We start from the raw sequence: 17,500 nt of genomic DNA on the forward strand, positions 1-17,500 counted from the left end.
GACGAACTTGGCATAGGGTGCGATGAAGGTTCTGGAGGAGAAGAACTGGTGGACGACTCTCTGTCTGAGCGGCTCCATCGGTGTGACGGTCTGGACAAGCACTCCGGAGCCCAGACCCGTGTTAAAGTGCAGGTGCACCACACCAGGTCCAATCTGTTAACACCACCGCCAAATGAACAAATCCACAAGGGCCATGATGAGGGTTCGAACCTACGTTTTGGGATGACCCCAGACGCGCCACCAACCAACACACACACTCGTCTTAGGTGTCACATATTTTCAAGGCAGTAAATTACATATAAAGTAACTATGGCAGCAATTATTGAAGGTAAAATGTCTAATATAGTGATGGCAAGAAATATTGTACTGAAATTCAATTTTGTTTAAATGCAGTGTTAATATTGTTTAATATAATTTTGAATTAAAATTTGAGTCATTACTGGTACCAGTATTTGGAGATAATCCACATTAACTTAAACTTTCGATTGAAACATAATTTAATATAATTAATCAGCACTTTTATAATTGTTTCATATAAATTTATTCATCGAAAGGGCAAATAATCTAAATACTACATATAAAGCCCCATTCGATCACCAGCTTACTACGCCCAGAGGCGCCTTGAAATACATACTTATTACACTCAAAGAGACCCCCTTGGGTCACCAATTATCATAACCCAATGAATCACCAATTGAACACTTAAAGTAAATATGCTCAAGTGATTATGTTCACCTGCTCCGCCTTGACGACCATTGTGAAGAGTTTGAACTTGCCGCCGAAGAGAGAGAAGGCGTGGGTGACTTTGAGGTCCGCCGTGTGGGACTCCGGCGCCGGCCGCACTTGCCACTCGCCTCTCCACGTGTGTTTGGCGAAGTCAAACAACTGCAATATGGTCAGGGAGGACTTGCATATATTTAGGCCAGCTAGATGTAAATAGTTTTGTCAGTTAGATATTCCAGCTTCATTCAGGACATTATTTTATTTGGAACTTTAAGGAGTTATATCGTATTTACTAATATCACCAAGTTCATGCTACACATAGCCATTAATATACGACATATAATTGGTTGTAAATTATATTTATTAACATTTATATTCATATTTGTGCGTTATTAAGCAGAACTGGTCCCTAGACTGGCTTACCCCAACAAGAACGGAGGAAGAGACAAGGACCCAACATACCTGGCTGTTTGCAAAGACGTATCTCAGATCAGAGCCCTTGAAGACACTAGGCACATGCAGGTGGCCCAGGTGAGCCAGGTCAGCGCCGTTCTCGGGTATCTCCTACCACCAAAACACCATTTTTATTTTTTTGTCTTTAACTTACACACACTAACTTTATGTATTACAATTACATGTCGGCAGCAGAGCTGCATCACAGTTTATGCTTCACCAATGATTGCTTCTAATAACTCTTTTCGTCATTATTTCACATCAAAGCACCAAAATATTATTTAGTTCAGTAAAATGTGATTTATTAGTTTGTTAATCTTGGCTCCGCGGAACCCCAAGGTAACTAGTTCTGCAAGAGATTGATAGACTAATTCTAATCTTATGTAAATGTATTTTTGAGTAATTTTTTTATTTAATTTTTCCTCATTTAAACATCATGAAGAGCGAAATCAGAAATCGTCTCCTTTCGGTTGTCCATGAAATCCGAATGTTTATCTATGTACGACCCTGAATTATTTCCAGGGAACGCCCTAGTTAGCTTTTCTTTAAAATAATATCGCCCCCCGTCTAGAATGGCGGAACTTCCTTTGAGAGAGATAGAGCATATTACCTGGATGTGAGCGAGGATATGATGAACAGTGCGGCCGCGGAAGATCCAGGAGCCGTCGGTGATCTGCTGGACCTCTGGTAAGTGCCACATCGGCGGGCGGCCCTCAGCGTCGTGCCACACGAAGACGAATCCATTCACTTCTTGGCTCTCCCACCGCTTCACCCGAGCCGTCTTAGGTACTGCCCGAGGAATACATCTCTTAGTTCGCGTGCTCCAGCCGGTGCTAGTAGTATACTCTCACGTATTAACCAGTACTACTTTAATTTAATAAGTAACGTTACTAAAATAAACTTTCCTTTCTCAGGTTTATATTCCCGCTCACCACGTTCACCCGATACTGAAGCAACGTTGACAACCCGACGTTGTCGACGGTGGCTGAACATACAATGTGCGTGAATGAAGTCGCTGGTGTATGTGGTGACTGACCTTTGGCAGAGTAGGGAATGTGGACGCAGGCGCCATCAGAGCCCCTGAACAGCCAGCCATGGAAGGGGCACTCGAGACAGTCCCCCTTGACCACACCACCCACCGCCATGTTGGCACCGATGTGCGGGCAGTAGGCGTCAGTGACGTGGGCAGACCCATCCTCGCCCCGGAACACCGCCAGCGTCTCCCCGAACATCTGCACTGGCACCACCTGACGTTCACACACATTATAATCTTTCTTACTAAAACTCTTATTAAAAGAAAGTGAACTACATTATATTAAACTTATATATACGTGTGCGAACACGCCTGAATGGTCCCCAGGACTATATGCAATATATATGTTTTTATAGACTATATGTTTTTATATATACGTGTATGTGTGTGGGTGTTTTAATAAATAGCCGCAAATCATTAACATTTATTTTAAAACACCGTCATAGGTAGCAAGACAAGATAATGACGGTAGTAAAATAGTAACAAATGAGATGAATGAGTGTTGGGTAGTGTCGTGTAGAACACACACAACGTGGAGTACCTGAGCCCTGGCGAGCTGTCTGGACTCTATGACGGCGAACCAGCCGTTGGGGTAGACGGGCGGCAGGTTACCTGTCTTCCTCAGCCTCTGCACCTCCCTGATCTTCTCCGTCAGGGGCGCCCTCCCATCTCCTCCCAAGCACCCCCAGCCCACGTCAATCATATCCTGTCCCCACAACCATTCATAACTCAATTTAGTAAAAGTTTAATTAGAAACATGAATATTTAAAATGAAGATTATCTATGAATTAGAACATTTGATTCTAGTGTCGATGATTGATTATTTCTTGTGCAGGCGATGAGTCACAATAACGTGGCTGAAGATATGATATCCAAACTACACATCAGAAAGTGAAGAAATGACGGCGGACCTGGACAAACTGAAGGACTGGTCTAACAAATGGCTATTAGAGTTTAACTCGAGCAAATGTAAAATAATGAAGATAGGTTTAGTTAAGCAGGTACATACGTACCATTTGGGATATGAAATCCTTCAAGAATCAGGGAGAGAGAAAGACCTGGGGTTACTATCATACCGGACCTATCCCCTGAAGCCCACATCAAGAGGATATCATCAGTGCCTCATGCCAGGTTAGCCAAAATACGAACTGTTTTTAAAAAGTTTTGTAAGGAATCATTTAGAACTTTGTATACCATATATGTCAGACCAATACTGGAGCACGCAGCTCCAGCATGGAGTCCGTATTTAGTCTAGCACAAGACTAAACTGGAGAAGGTTCAAAGGTATGCCATCAGACTAGTATCCGAACTGAAGAGGTATGAGCTGCGAAGAAAGACTACGGGAACTAAACTTCATGTCGCTGGAAGAGAGAAGAGTTAGGGGAGACATGATCACCACATACAAGACCTTACGGGCTTACCATAGCCCGTGCTACTTGGAACTTTATGTTTTGAGTAGCTGAATCTACAATTACAACAACAACAGCCCGTGCCACCTCTTGGGTGGCTTAATCATCAATCAATCAGTTGTTGTTTTAGATTGAGCTACTCAGAACGAAATGTCAACGTAGCACGGGCTATAGTGAGCCCGTAATTAAGTTCGGTTATTCGCGATAACCTTGTTACTGTGATATTTGGGTCAAAGTATGTACACCTTATCTCAAAATGTGCTATACACATCATCTTGCAGCATGATACACATCATATCCCAGTACGATATACACCTCATCTCTCATATTCTAGTGTTATATGCAGCTCATCGCAGTATAATATACATCTCATCATCCAGTATGTTATACACCGCCTCATCTCCGGAGGCAGCACTAGCACCCCTTCCGTCCCATCAACACAAGGCAGTGTAAGCCTTACGCTGTATTCCCCCAACACAGTTCATCCCTCATTGTGTTGCTTGACCATCTACGGCTACAACTAACTAGTTGCCACAGTGCCAAAGGGTACTCTAATACATCACCCAATTACCCAATCAAGCCATCGATTAACCAATCAACTATCTCAATAAAATATTAGCAATAGAGGAAACTGAACAGTTGCGTCGGTTATCTTCAACAAGGATAAAATATAATGTCTGTAAAAAAAAAAAAAAAAAAAAAACTTGTTGCCTGTGTGGGATATAAACACACTGCACAACTCTGGGGAATGTTTTTGTACTTTACAATTCTTCCTAGAAAATGAGGCTCGTAAGTCAATGACAAAAAAAAAAAACACCGACTTAAAAGCTTCCTTCCTCTTCATTGTCCTGATAGGAAGAGTGACGGCAAGCTTGGTCTGGGGTCTCATCACTGTCAAGAACAGGTTGTACCCAGAACACCCCCCCACACACACACACACACACACACACACACACACACACGTAAAGAGGTTTTCATATGCTAGCTGTTGATCGTTAAATGCAATGAAAAAAGTGTTGGTGCCAGCTTCATCCACAGCTTCAATGGTGGCCACGGCTGAGAAACCGAACATCAAGTGAACTTAAAAACACCAGGTGAAAATAGGGCAGAACAGGGAAATAAATACATTTATAAATACACACATAAATAAAACAAGAATATATATATATATATATATATATATATATATATATATATATATATATATATATATATATATATATATATATATATATATATATATATATTATTTAGAGAGAGAGAGAGTGAGTGTGTTTAGTCCTGGACTGTGTTCAGGACTAAATATTCTTGCTGGTTGATCTACAAGCAATTGCCATGATCGTAATAACCCCAAGAGATTGATAGGCCTTAAGTCCAACACCAAACCATTAGCTAGGAGGCGGGTCCTAGGGTGTCTTGTAGCGCAGGTTCGATTCCCATAAAAACTATGGGAAACTATCTGCATTACTTACTAAAGTGTTGTCATATATACAACCAAACTATAACTAGTTCATTAATGAAGTAACTTGCTTAGTTAAATGAATATTAAGGTTCCGTTCACAGAGCACATTATGTTCCTCTAGTTTTTTTTTCCACCACCGCTCACAGGATGGGTACGGGTGCTAAACATATGAACTAAACTAAACTTTTCTCGGGAACGCAAAAGTGAAGAAAATGAGACGCAAGCCATTTTCTCTAAGCCTTCAAGCAGGAACTAAAGTCTTTTTTCAATATTTCGTGAAAATCATTAAGGAAAGGGTAAATAACCTTCACTGGGTTATGTTGTATGACTATGGACGAAACTTGGGGGTAACTGTAAGTGGCTGTCTGTATGCATCGATCGACTTCTTAATTTTCTTGCGGGACTAGCGGCTTCACCTCGGGGCCTCGTAGCCTGGTGGATAGCGCGCAGGACTCGCAATTCTGTGGCGCGGGTTCGATTCCCGCACGAGGCAGAAACAAATGGGCAAAGTTTCTTTCACCCTGAATGCCCCTGTTACCTAGCAGTAAATAGGTACCTGGGAGTTAGTCAGCTGTCACGGGCTGCTTCCTGGGGGTGGAGGCCTGGTCGAGGACCGGGCCGCGGGGACACTAAAGCCCCGAAATCATCTCAAGATAACCTTCACACGATGGTGTTTGCACCCTTGTACTCAACAAGTCGATGAAGACTTGTCCATTGAATGGCGGCCCGCTAGGACGACGGCCCTTGTACATGGTTTCATCTTCTGGATAACAAGTGTGGTAGTCAGCAATGATTGCCACTGTTACTCTCCAGTTGGTAGCGGTCAAAAGAACTCTATCGATACTTTTGTCCGTGGTGCAGCAGTTTGTGATGAAGGTTGCAGGTGTTAGTATTAAATCAACCACTGCAGCGTAACAACGAAATTAGGGACCCTGCGTGACCTTTTATTGGCAATCAGTGTCAGAAAACCACACTGTTTCTCGTAGCAGCTCTTTGGACCTCAGAAGGCCTTGGTTATCCTGACATATGTAATACAATGTTGCGGGAGAGTTGATGGAATGAAGATTAGAGAATCTGGTTGCACGGTGCCTCACTGGCGTAAAACCCTTAAACCTTTCTGGATACGATCAAGTGCTTGGAACGCAGCTTATTCAACTCTTGAGGGCGTGTTGCGTTGCCAATTTCTCGTATTTAATGGATCAGCTCTTTCTTTCAGTATTAGGTTCTTCTTGATCGGAGTGCGGATCACATGAAGGGTGATCGCCTTGGGGTAACTTATTGCAAGTTACAAAGCGTATATATTTTCGGCCACTTGCTGATCTTTGGTGATAATTATACTGTTCGTAGGATGACGACTGATGTAAACTGCAGGGTCGTCAGCACATGGAATTAACTACACAGTAAAGTTGTATAACTTAAGAATAAGAGCCCATCTCTCAATGTGCGTTTATTATATTGATTGCGAGTTATTGAATACGGTCTTCAGCGACTTGTGGTCAGCGACTTGTGGTCAGCGAACTTGGTGGTGAAATGTGTACCAAACAGGTACACTCAGAAATATGTATACCCCCACATGAGAACAAAGGCGTTCTCTCCCGTTTGACTGAACCAGTGTTAACCAACCTCTTCTCTTGATGTGTCATTCCAAAAAATACAAAATAGTAACAGAAGAGGCAAAATGTACAAATAGGAATTTTTGAAACATTAAATTTTAAAAACCAGAGGTCACAGATTCAAGCCAAGGAAACAAACGTGCCGAAAAAATATAAGAATACCTTCTGTGAACAGAGCTGTGGACGGTTGGAACATGTGAGAAGCCGCGGTAGATGCCAAAATAATCGGTAAATTCAAAGCGTCATATGACAGATTATTAGGAAGACGGGACACCACGAGTAGCTCTTATCGTGTAATTACAATGAGGTAATTACACACACACACACACACATACACACACACACACACACACACACACACACACACACACACACACACACACACACACACACACACACACACACACACACACACACACACGCACACACGCACACACACGCACACACGCACACACACGCACACACACTAGCGACAAGCCCCTGAAGACACAGACCTGCATACCGAGACTGGTTTCCTACTAATAATTTCCCCAGACACACATTTACCAGTCTGGACTTGCCTCCGTGCTTATTTATTGTACCGACGTGGTAATGTCCGGGTTCATCCAGCCCGTCCTCCTAAGATTTCCCAACGTCAAGAAACTGTCATACTAAAGTGCCCTTATCCTAACCTACCAGAGGAGCCAAAACAGGAAACGGGACACTATGTCAATTTTGCATACGTCAAAATGCGACGTTCTTTTAGGACAGGAGAGCATACCTAGTTTGCTCCGTCTAGTACGCACCAGAACGCGGCCGTACTAAATTATTTGGTCAGCGAAAACAAAAAGATGAATAAAAAATTACTTCAAGTTAAAGTGTTTTCACAGGCAAGCATTGCAAGCGGTGTAGACTATTTCGTAAACAATACTTCAAATTACAGCATCATGAGAATTTTTATATCATGATCCCGAGGTATATTCTAGGCGCGCATATACCAAAACACTGCGCAGTACGCTAAGGTCTTCTCGGTCAGCTATACTAAACTTAAATACGCAATAACTGACAGTCAACGAGACTTGAAGAAGGAAGCAGAGAAGCCACTTCGTCCTTGGCTCAAGTGTGACTGGGTAAATTCGGATACGTAAAATAAGAATGGCAAATTACGTAAAAATCGGTCAAAAGGTTAATGAACTTGGGTAATTTATAGGATTCCGTTTAACCTGTAACCAACTAATTTAGGAGAACAGGTTGTGATCCAGGAAAGGTCCTCAGACTTCCTGTCGATTCAGTAGAACCCTAGGTTGTATAGCTTATACCAAGTTAGGGTGGTACAGTGGTCGCGGGTTCGAGTCACCTAAGAGCTCCAGTTGATTTTCTCAAAGTGCTTAATCCTAACCAACCAGAGGACCCAGGAGCAGAAAAAGGAACACTATATCGATTTTGTGAGCAGTAACCATTTTCTAGTAGGACAGCTGTTGGCCTTATGTAAAGTACACGTTAAAATGGGCCTATAAAGAGGAGAGGTTGACCATCCATCTCAATAGACAGGAGACGCCTGATTGGCTGACTTGTGTTTACTTACTCTGACTGTTTTATATGAAAAGAAATTTGTTACTATTTCTGGCGGTAACACAGTATTGCGTTTGTGTGTTGTGGGAATATTTGTACAGAATTTACATTGCTTGCATATTACTACTACAAATCACTGAAAAGGAAAATGGTCTAATCTATTACTACTTTTTTGGAAAATAAGTAAATATTGTATGTACAGTGTGGACAATATTTTTGTCTTAGTTGAGGGTCCTAGGATGTGGTTCATCGTGTTTGGGGGGTCGTTGACATGATAAAGTTTTGGCCACGTGTCATCCAAAAATGCTAGCACATATAGCAACTATTGGTCGAACGTAAAAAATGGACTGTTGCACTCACAAAAAAAGGAGTTTGTACTATTAATTTTGTAGAGCGCACGACTAAGAAGGCAACAAACAAATCTAAGCCTTCATAGGCCAATTATATTAATTGATTAAATTAGTTCTAAAATTATGTATATTAGGCTTTAGACTGCTTAATTAGGCATAAGATAGGCTAGGTTAGACATAAGGTATGCTAAGATAGACATAAGATTCATATATAACCAGTTCATATTTCATATCTGTGATTTGCCCTGTAGTAATCACGAATTACTAGAGAAACGATTGATGATTGATGAAGATTAAGCCACCCAAAAGGTGGCACGGGCATGAATAGCCCGTAAGTGGTGGCCCTTTGGAGCCATCACCAGTATCATTAGCTGATAGTGGAGATCTGTGGAGGTGCGGCTGCACCCTGCATGACGGGAGATGTCTCCCCCGTGCTAGAGAAACATACTGTTTACAAATTTATAGTGAAGCAGTTTATATATGATCTCAATCCACTGGCAAATATATATACAATATATACCACATTCTCCCCAGGTTGTCCACTTCGCAATACAGGATAAGCAGTTTAATTGGCCATGAAAAAATTAGTGTCAACATTTCTTTCTTTTTCAGATTTTTGTTGTCTTCTGCTCTCAAGTCTTTACTTGAGTTCCTCTTTTGTACATATTCGCTCCCATTTTCTCTGTTCTTCCCTGGTCGTGTTTAAATTAAGATGTCACGTGTAAGATATCTCGGTATTAGACGCACGCGGAAGTAATATTTTTGGTTTCTTTTGCGTGGCACGTTCCGCGTACGACCTTCGGGAAAGCAGAGTGCGCCGCTGTAAACTGATATTATCAGGCTTCCGAGAAATTTTCTATGTGCACACGACAATGACAACAAATGTTTTGTGGATAAGTACTTCCTTTCTTAAACACACACACACACACACACACACACACACACACACACACACACACACACACACACACGGGCAGAGTTTCTTTCACTCCTGATGCTTGTGTTCACCTAGCTCTGCCCATTTGTTTCCGCTTCCGCCGGGAATCGAAGCCGAGCCATTAGGACTACGATCCCCCAAGCACTGACCACTCAGCCGCGAGGTGTGTGTGTGTGTGTGTACTCAACTAGTTGAGTACACACACGATACGATACATACGATACAAGGAGAGCAAGGCTAGTGGACGCTGCAAAGTCCAACTTCTAACACAATATGTTAAATAGAATACGCGACAACCTGTGTTATTGGCAAAGGCTTAAGCCCATAAAGACACTTTTGGGCTTAAGCCCAAAAGTGTCTTTACATGCCTGAATTCTACAGCTGGCCTACCACCCTCTGTCATCCACTCAGTTCTCCTGTCTAAAGTATCATATTAACAGAGACTCGTGCTTCAGCATAAGCTTGCCAAATACAGGTCCAGCTTATCGTATAAGCGTGAACACAAATATAGCATGTAAGATTATATTTTAGTCCCTGATAACGTTCAGCATTTATTAACGAAATTGCTACACGATAGTTCATGCCTAATGCGATGTGTGTGTTAATGTTTGCACGTAATCACCTGAATGTATTTGCAGGCTCAAACGTTAGCTCCTAAGCCCCGCCTTTTCTCAAAACAATAAAATAAAAACTGTATTGAGTTAGCTTGAACAACTCCTTCATCTATAAGACCCATTACATTTCCATACATCTCTTACACTGAAGAAGGGCGCGTGTGTTTACATATAGCACTTGTGTCAACACAGGAAGGAACCTGGCAACCTGACAGCGTTGGTCGGTGTGGACATCCCCCCCACAACACAACACAACACCCCCAAAGTTCAAGGTTACTATAAATAATTTCCCTTTACTAAATAGATTTCCAACCTAGTTAAAATAGCACTGTGATAAGAACCGATACTAAACTCAAATATGAAGTATTTGCTTTTTTTTAAGTACTGAAACGCAGCAGCCAAAGCCACCTTTAGTCACTAAAAGATGTACTGCACATATGCAGTTAATGAAGTTTAGTGAAACATGTAATTTACCAACAAAATATTTATACAAATTTACACAAACCATTGCATTTTGCAATGGTGCACGTTGGCAATATATTCCTTCCGATAAAACCTGATTTGACTTGCATGACGGGTAGGAAGAACATGGGATTCGTCCTATTCTTGAAGAATTACCACCAAAATGAACGCCATCTGTACCAGTTCAAGAGAGAGCTAACCGCAAAAGTGAAGTATATAATGCCGTAAATGATAAAATTGTAGTGCATGTTGGTCTTGAGAAGAATTAGCATAACAACAATAGTAGAGGTCAGCGCTCAGCAGCACCAAGGTGACACGGCCAGACGCTCCCCGCTGGAGGACATCCTTGTTTCTGGCCCACCATCTTACCTCCTCACAACACTTCTCATTTCCTGCCCTACAGTCATTCTTCTCTTGGCTTCTACTTTCTGGTGCTACTCCTCATATTCCATTTGGATTCCTCTCTTCGCTCACTGCGACTAATACCTCTGCGGTAAACTAAAACAGTGAGTTTTGTGCTCCTCACTAAACAACTAACAGGAATAGAGTTGCTTTATCACTAAAGAACTAAGAGAAGTAGACTTACTGTGCCACTAAAATTTTTAGAGTGATACAGTTGCAATGTCACTGAAGAATTAAGGGATATAGTTGTGTGGCGTGTATAGGTTTATATATGAGCTGCTTCGCAGGAGTTAATAGGTCTTTTCCAGCTTCCTTTCTACAAAATTGTTTTAAAATAAAAAGCTATACAGAGTTTTAGAAACCCTGCACAAATGGAAAGAAGATAATTGTATCAGGCGAGTCAGACTAGTCACACCCCCCCCCCCCCGCGTCCCCTGGGCTATCTTCTAGTTCTTGGCTGCTTATTCTCTACTTCTGATCATTTGTATATACTTCAAGCGGAAAACTTGCTATTGCTCATTGAAATATTAAAATGTTTAAGTAGATTTTACAGTAGGGACAAAGGAAAAATCACTGAGGTCTACCGTGATCTTCCAGCAGTCATCGGGATGATGGAGTGTAAGGAAACTCCAAGGAAAGATAGTGGATCATTTGATATGTAAAAGATTTAGAATATGAAAAATATTATTTCACGGTTGTTCACAGTGATGACAGATAAATAAAATTGTAATATTGTTATATACATAATTTCGCATTATCAGCGACAGATGGACGATTGATACTCTATACCCCTTAAACTTTACAAATACGAACAAACTTAGTTACATAGTGACTACATGACACTAACTTTAGCCCTCTACAGCAGTCAACATAGTGGTATAATGGACCTCTACAATATTGCGCCACAAAATGGCAGCATGGCCCATTACATCAGTGAGCCATATAGGCACTACGACTCTCTACAACTGGAAAACACAGAGGCACATTTGGTAATCTACAGCAGTGTTAATTGTGTAACCATCTTTGCCCTCTACAGCATTGTACCACAGTAATATTTCGGGCCCACTACAGCAGTAGGTTTGGCCCTCTTCCTCAATGTGTAGCAACTGCATATTTGCCTTCTATAACAGTGCGCCATTGCAGCACCATGTTCCTTTAGAGCTATGAAGAAATGTACAATCTACATATATGGAGCAATTGGTAATAAATTATACGACATGCAAAGTCGGTTTGCCACAGACACAGTTATAAAACACGGTGTAAACATCAGAGGACCACTATTCTTCAGTCACCTTTCAACAAAGATGAGAAATGTAGCCAGAACAACAATGGAAGCGTTCAAGTGAGCACTGGACAAATATCTGCTGGCGTTACCGGATAAGCCTAGCTGTTATGGCTACGAAGATAAACAGTCTCACATATCAGACAATCCACCAGTGAAGGTTGGCCGCCGCCCATGCTGCGGGAGTAGAAGACTTCGCGAAATAATCAATAGGTAAACATCTATTTAAATGGTCAACTAGACAAAGCAAGACCAAGAATTGAAATATGTTTAACCAAAGGTAACGTTCAATATGATCATTAATTATCAGGCTATTAGCGTTGGCAATTTCAAGCGGAAGAATCTCAAGTAATACGTATGTAGCATAAAAAAAAAAAATACAAATGAGCTGAAGTACCTGTGGATACTGAACTACACATCTGGGTACACCTTTATGTTAAAACAATATATGATTTAAATATTTTGCGTTAGCATTCCTCGTATGAATACGAGTAATTCGTAATCTCCTACGAATACGTACCTGATAATTAGTGATAACTAAAACCTACTATTAGACACTTAGACATACGTATACCAAACAACTCACCAAGAACACCAGTACAAACAACATGAGATCACTTATGTTACACACAGAGATAACACTAACGTGATGCATCAAATGAACAAATAGAACTTCGGTTTCAACTCTTTTAACCCTGTCGTAGCTCAGTCGATTACGGCAGTGTCTGGGATGCTCCCGGACGCAGGTTCGAATCCTCGTCACGGCCCTTGTGGATTTGTTCATCACTTATGTTGTTTGTCCTTCAACATCCTTCCTTCATTGTTGTTGAGATCCTTTAACGAGGTATGCCTTAGAGTACAATTAGAGACAAATGTTAATATCTGTGTTCCCTGAGACGTACGGTGCGTTGTCCCTCTTTCTTCCTCTTTAATTTGGTCTGAGTTCTAACAGGTACCGCGTCACAGTTTCTTCTAATTACGGTGTGATAACACATGGTGTGTGTTATATTAGACAAAATGCAGATCAGTAAATATAAAGTATTAATATTCTGATGTTCTATTAAGATAACCATATTTATATGGAAATGTGTTAAAACATGGGTGTGTTAACGTAAGGGCTTAACACCATGGAAAGAATAGATCAAACTGTACGAAAATGTATCTATAACGTAGAATAAAAAATGATTTGAAAACGATAAAACAAAATTATAGACGGCTTCGTAACTAAGTTTTGGTTATCATAAAAACCTACTATCGATTTTTGTAATAAACAGAATAAAAACAGTGGTACTAAATTATGTATATATTATATATATATATATATATATATATATATATATATATATATATATATATAATACATAATTTATAATACATAATACATAATTTATAATACATAATATATATATATATATATATATATATATATATATATATATATATATATATATATATATATATATATATATATACACAAACATACCCACGGGTGCCTGGAGCGACCCTAAAAGATGGCGATATTTACGTGATAGGAGCCCCCTTTTTTATTTGTTGTTTATTAATACATTTAGGTACATTTACATTTGTGCAGCTGCCCTAGACTATATGAAGGGGCGTACAGTGTGCCACAAAACTAGCTACGTGATGCTAAAATCCCCATCACACAGGATGGTTAGTCATACAGAGGCATGTGACAAGTAGTCTGCTCTGGCAAACTCTGGGAGCATTATAAGGATATCATCATGAACACGAGAGCGAATAAGGTAGCAGTGATACTAGAAGTCCCCATCATACAGGACGGTTAGTCATTCAGGGCCATATGTTCAGTAGTCTGCACTAGCAAATTTTGGGTGCAATATGAAGATATCCTCAAGAATACGAGAGTGAATAAAGTAATTGCAAAGCTCTAGGTACCTCATGCCAACTGGTCTGAAAGATCTAATAACTGGGCATTCGGTGATGTAGTGTGGGAGATCATGCCGCAGTTCTTGCTCACTGAGTTTGCACCTGGAGTGCTCAGGATTGGGAGATCCGTCACCTGTAGCCACCTGCCACACAATATAATGAACAAACTCTAAAAGTCTGCGGACTCTGCGCATACTATTTTATCTACACCGGCCCGACCTCCATATGACTGTGCCCCCTACTCCCACCAGTCACTCTGTAACTCTCCAACCTTGGATAACAGTCAGATAAACATCCTCTTATATATATATATATATATATATATATATATATATATATATATATATATATATATATATATATTGGTGTATACTGGCAGCAGGTTTTCTTTCAAACATGTTTCATTGAATATGACCGCATATTCTGTATTTATTATTTTCTGGTTTAGGGCTTCTATCCCTCTAACTATTTTCTTAGCATCAGGGCTTAATTGAAATAGGAGTTCTCCAAAACTCATTTTCGTACTTTTAAGGTGAAGAAAAGAAGTGATTTACTATAGAGTGTATTACACTTATTTGTATAATTTGCACGACGTTTCGAACCTCCATGGTTCATTCTCAAGTGAACAGATCTTACAATACTAGTTGATTTTATACCCGCATTAGGTCAGGTGATAATACAATGAAGGTGAAAACATGGGGGGATACATAAGGGGTAAACATAGGGGCTGCAGAAGGCTTATTGGCCCATACGAGGCATCTCCTATCTAAACACAAAGATTAATCCAGTGTAATTGGCCTGTTATGTTGGACATTGTCTTCTGTGTTGGCATCGATATGTTCTTGTCTTCTCCTTACTCTCATGGTGGGTAGAGTAAATAGTTCCTTGATTTGGGTGTTCATGGTAGGTTGTTCTGTTCTTATGTGAATTGCTTCAAGAATTTGTAATCTTCTTACATCTTGGGTTTTGTCTAATATACAGGTATTTTTGTTCAACATTTCTCTTGTTAGGGTGATGTCATGGGCTTGCCTCATGTGATTCCTGGGGGCACCGGATTGAAGATGACAGGTCAAATGCCTCGTCAGCTTGGTCGACGTCATACCTATGCACTTAGATTGAAGGTTACATGTACTATGTACTTAGATTGAAGTTTGTGATTTCTCTAACCGCTATGAAAAAGAGGGAGGGTGCAAGGAGGGCTCCCTGTTGAATTCCCTGACCCAGCACAGTTACCATGCTGGCGTATGACTCTAAGAGACCGGGATGATGCTGATGTTTCCCCCACAAACCCTGCATGTGTCTCTCCTTTGATTGGCTGCGTTGGGGGTCTGCCAGCTGGCAGCGGCCTCTTCTGCCATCCCAATAGATGATGTGACTGTCACCTTGCACTCGAGTATTTGTCTCCTTCCTGGCTGGGAGAAACCTGGTAGATGCTCTTTACAGTAGTCCAGGCCTGTCAAAAATTCGGCCCGAGGGCCGCATGCGGCCCACACGAACGATACTGTAATTTGGTCATTTAATGGCCAAAATTGCCGTTTTTTTATTATTTAAACTATCACCTTTTAATAGACTTCAAAAGCACAAAGAAAATTGCGAGTTAAGACTTCTAAAAATAAACATGAGGTTAACTGCTAAGCTGGCTTAAATTTCTTTTCAGTTGATTCGGTGATTTTATTTTTAATTTTATATTTTTATTTTTCATATTCCACATCATCTTTAAAACGGTGTTTTTGTTTTCTTTTGTTTAACTACTTCATTACTTTGCATTCATGAAGGTTGCTAACCGCTAAACCATTTGTATGTACATTGTATGTTTCTAAGTTTAAGTAATAAAAATATTCTGCAGTAATATTTATTAAATGACTTCAATTAGCTGTGGTGTGTGGCCCTCATGACGACACAAATATGACCCCTATGGCCCTCGGGGAACCATCAGTTTGACATGCCTGCGCCCACACCATGTCTAGATCGATGCCTGGGGTGGGTGGGTGGGTGTAGGAGGGTGTTCGCTGGTAGGAGGCGGGCTCGGGGCGGGAAAGCGGGTACCGTGGGAGGGTGGGTGGGTGTAGGAGGGTGTTCGCTGGTAGGAGGCGGGCTGGGGGCGGGAAAGCGGGTACCGTGGGTGGGTGGGTGGGAGACATTGCACACTGGGAGCGGGGGGGGGGGACACTCAATACTAGGATAATTTCCTTTTATATCACTACACACTGATAAATATATTCTGGCGCACTGAGCAGCCCGTCCTCCTAAGGTTTTCCAATGTCAAGAAAACGGTAAGATTAAAGTGTCCTCTGCTAACCCACCAGAGGACCCAAAACAGAAAATGGGACAGTACGTCCCGTTTTCGTCCCAGTACGTCCCCAGTACGTCCGCCCAGTACGTCCGCCCAGTACGTCCGCCCAGTATGCGAGCAGCTTACATTTTCTAATACGACCGAAATCGAAACGAGCGAAATGCATCGTTCTTTGTAAGAGGGCAGGTTGCCCTGAGTGTGTGGTGTACTGGGCACGATACTCGCTATGTTCACCGCAGAACTGGACTCAACTTTTTTTTCACTCATTGGCACACTGGTGACTCCCTTTGTTGACCACACCACACGCATCTGTCCCCCCCCCCCACCCACCCTTCCTGGTGGGGTGAACCGCAGGTCGTGTGAAGGGTGTGGGCAGGGAGGCCTTCTGGGCGGGGGGGGGGGCCTCTGGATCGCCACACTGAGACAGAAAACTGGCAGCACAAGGGTCTTTAGTAACGTCAGTGAGCCTAGAGTCCAGTTCCTTGAGAAAACTAATGGCACCCTTACCCTAGGGGCCAATAGTCTCAGAAGCTATGATGTTCCAGGTGCCTGTATTTGTTTTATTTTACTGCTTCCTTATGTTTGGCCACACCACATGAACGACCAGCTCCTAAGTGTATACAGAGGTCAGCCAGGATAGATACACATGCGTAGTTCTGCACCCGCTGTTTGCCGTTCTTCCAGGGGTATGTTGTGATACCATCTGGGCGAAGTGCTGGATCTTCAGGGTTTTGGGTTGTTAGAAAAACGATGTTCTCTCTCTGTTGGGCACTGGGTTTTGGCAAGGCTTAATGATGTCCTTAACTTCAGTGCGTCTTGCATGCCATCCCTTGCAGGTTCCGAGTGCAGACCATGTAAGTCATATATGATAGATTCCACCTTCATGCAAATACTGTAAACTTGTACTCAATGCCCGCCAAACACACACCGAAACTACGACGTTGGTACAACGTTCGAACAAGTTTTAACAACTCCTAACCAGTTATAACAACCAATATAGCAAGTTGTAAC

General features: G+C 41.5%; 1 protein-coding gene across 5 annotated transcripts in view; it reads right to left on the minus strand.

The window, feature by feature from the left end:
* nvd (cholesterol 7-desaturase nvd) overlaps positions 1 to 17,500 on the minus strand; it is a 120,214-nt gene that overhangs the window by 8,977 nt on the left and 93,737 nt on the right. For all 5 annotated transcript variants that reach the window (XR_011230994.1, XM_069338660.1, XM_069338659.1 and 2 more), the window contains exons 3-8: positions 2,751 to 2,915; positions 2,213 to 2,423; positions 1,787 to 1,965; positions 1,186 to 1,287; positions 736 to 885; positions 1 to 153 (exon numbers count right to left, since the gene is read on the minus strand). The exon at positions 1 to 153 is cut by the window's left edge and continues 21 nt beyond it. Coding sequence is in view for 4 of the 5 variants with exons in the window: in XM_069338660.1 (XP_069194761.1) it covers positions 1 to 153; positions 736 to 885; positions 1,186 to 1,287; positions 1,787 to 1,965; positions 2,213 to 2,423; positions 2,751 to 2,915 (960 nt within the window). In the remaining variant the exon portion in view is untranslated. The remainder of the gene's footprint in view (positions 154 to 735; positions 886 to 1,185; positions 1,288 to 1,786; positions 1,966 to 2,212; positions 2,424 to 2,750; positions 2,916 to 17,500) is intronic.

Source organism: Procambarus clarkii, chromosome 40 (genome assembly GCF_040958095.1).
Source record: "Procambarus clarkii isolate CNS0578487 chromosome 40, FALCON_Pclarkii_2.0, whole genome shotgun sequence".
Lineage (NCBI taxonomy): Eukaryota > Metazoa > Arthropoda > Malacostraca > Decapoda > Cambaridae > Procambarus > Procambarus clarkii.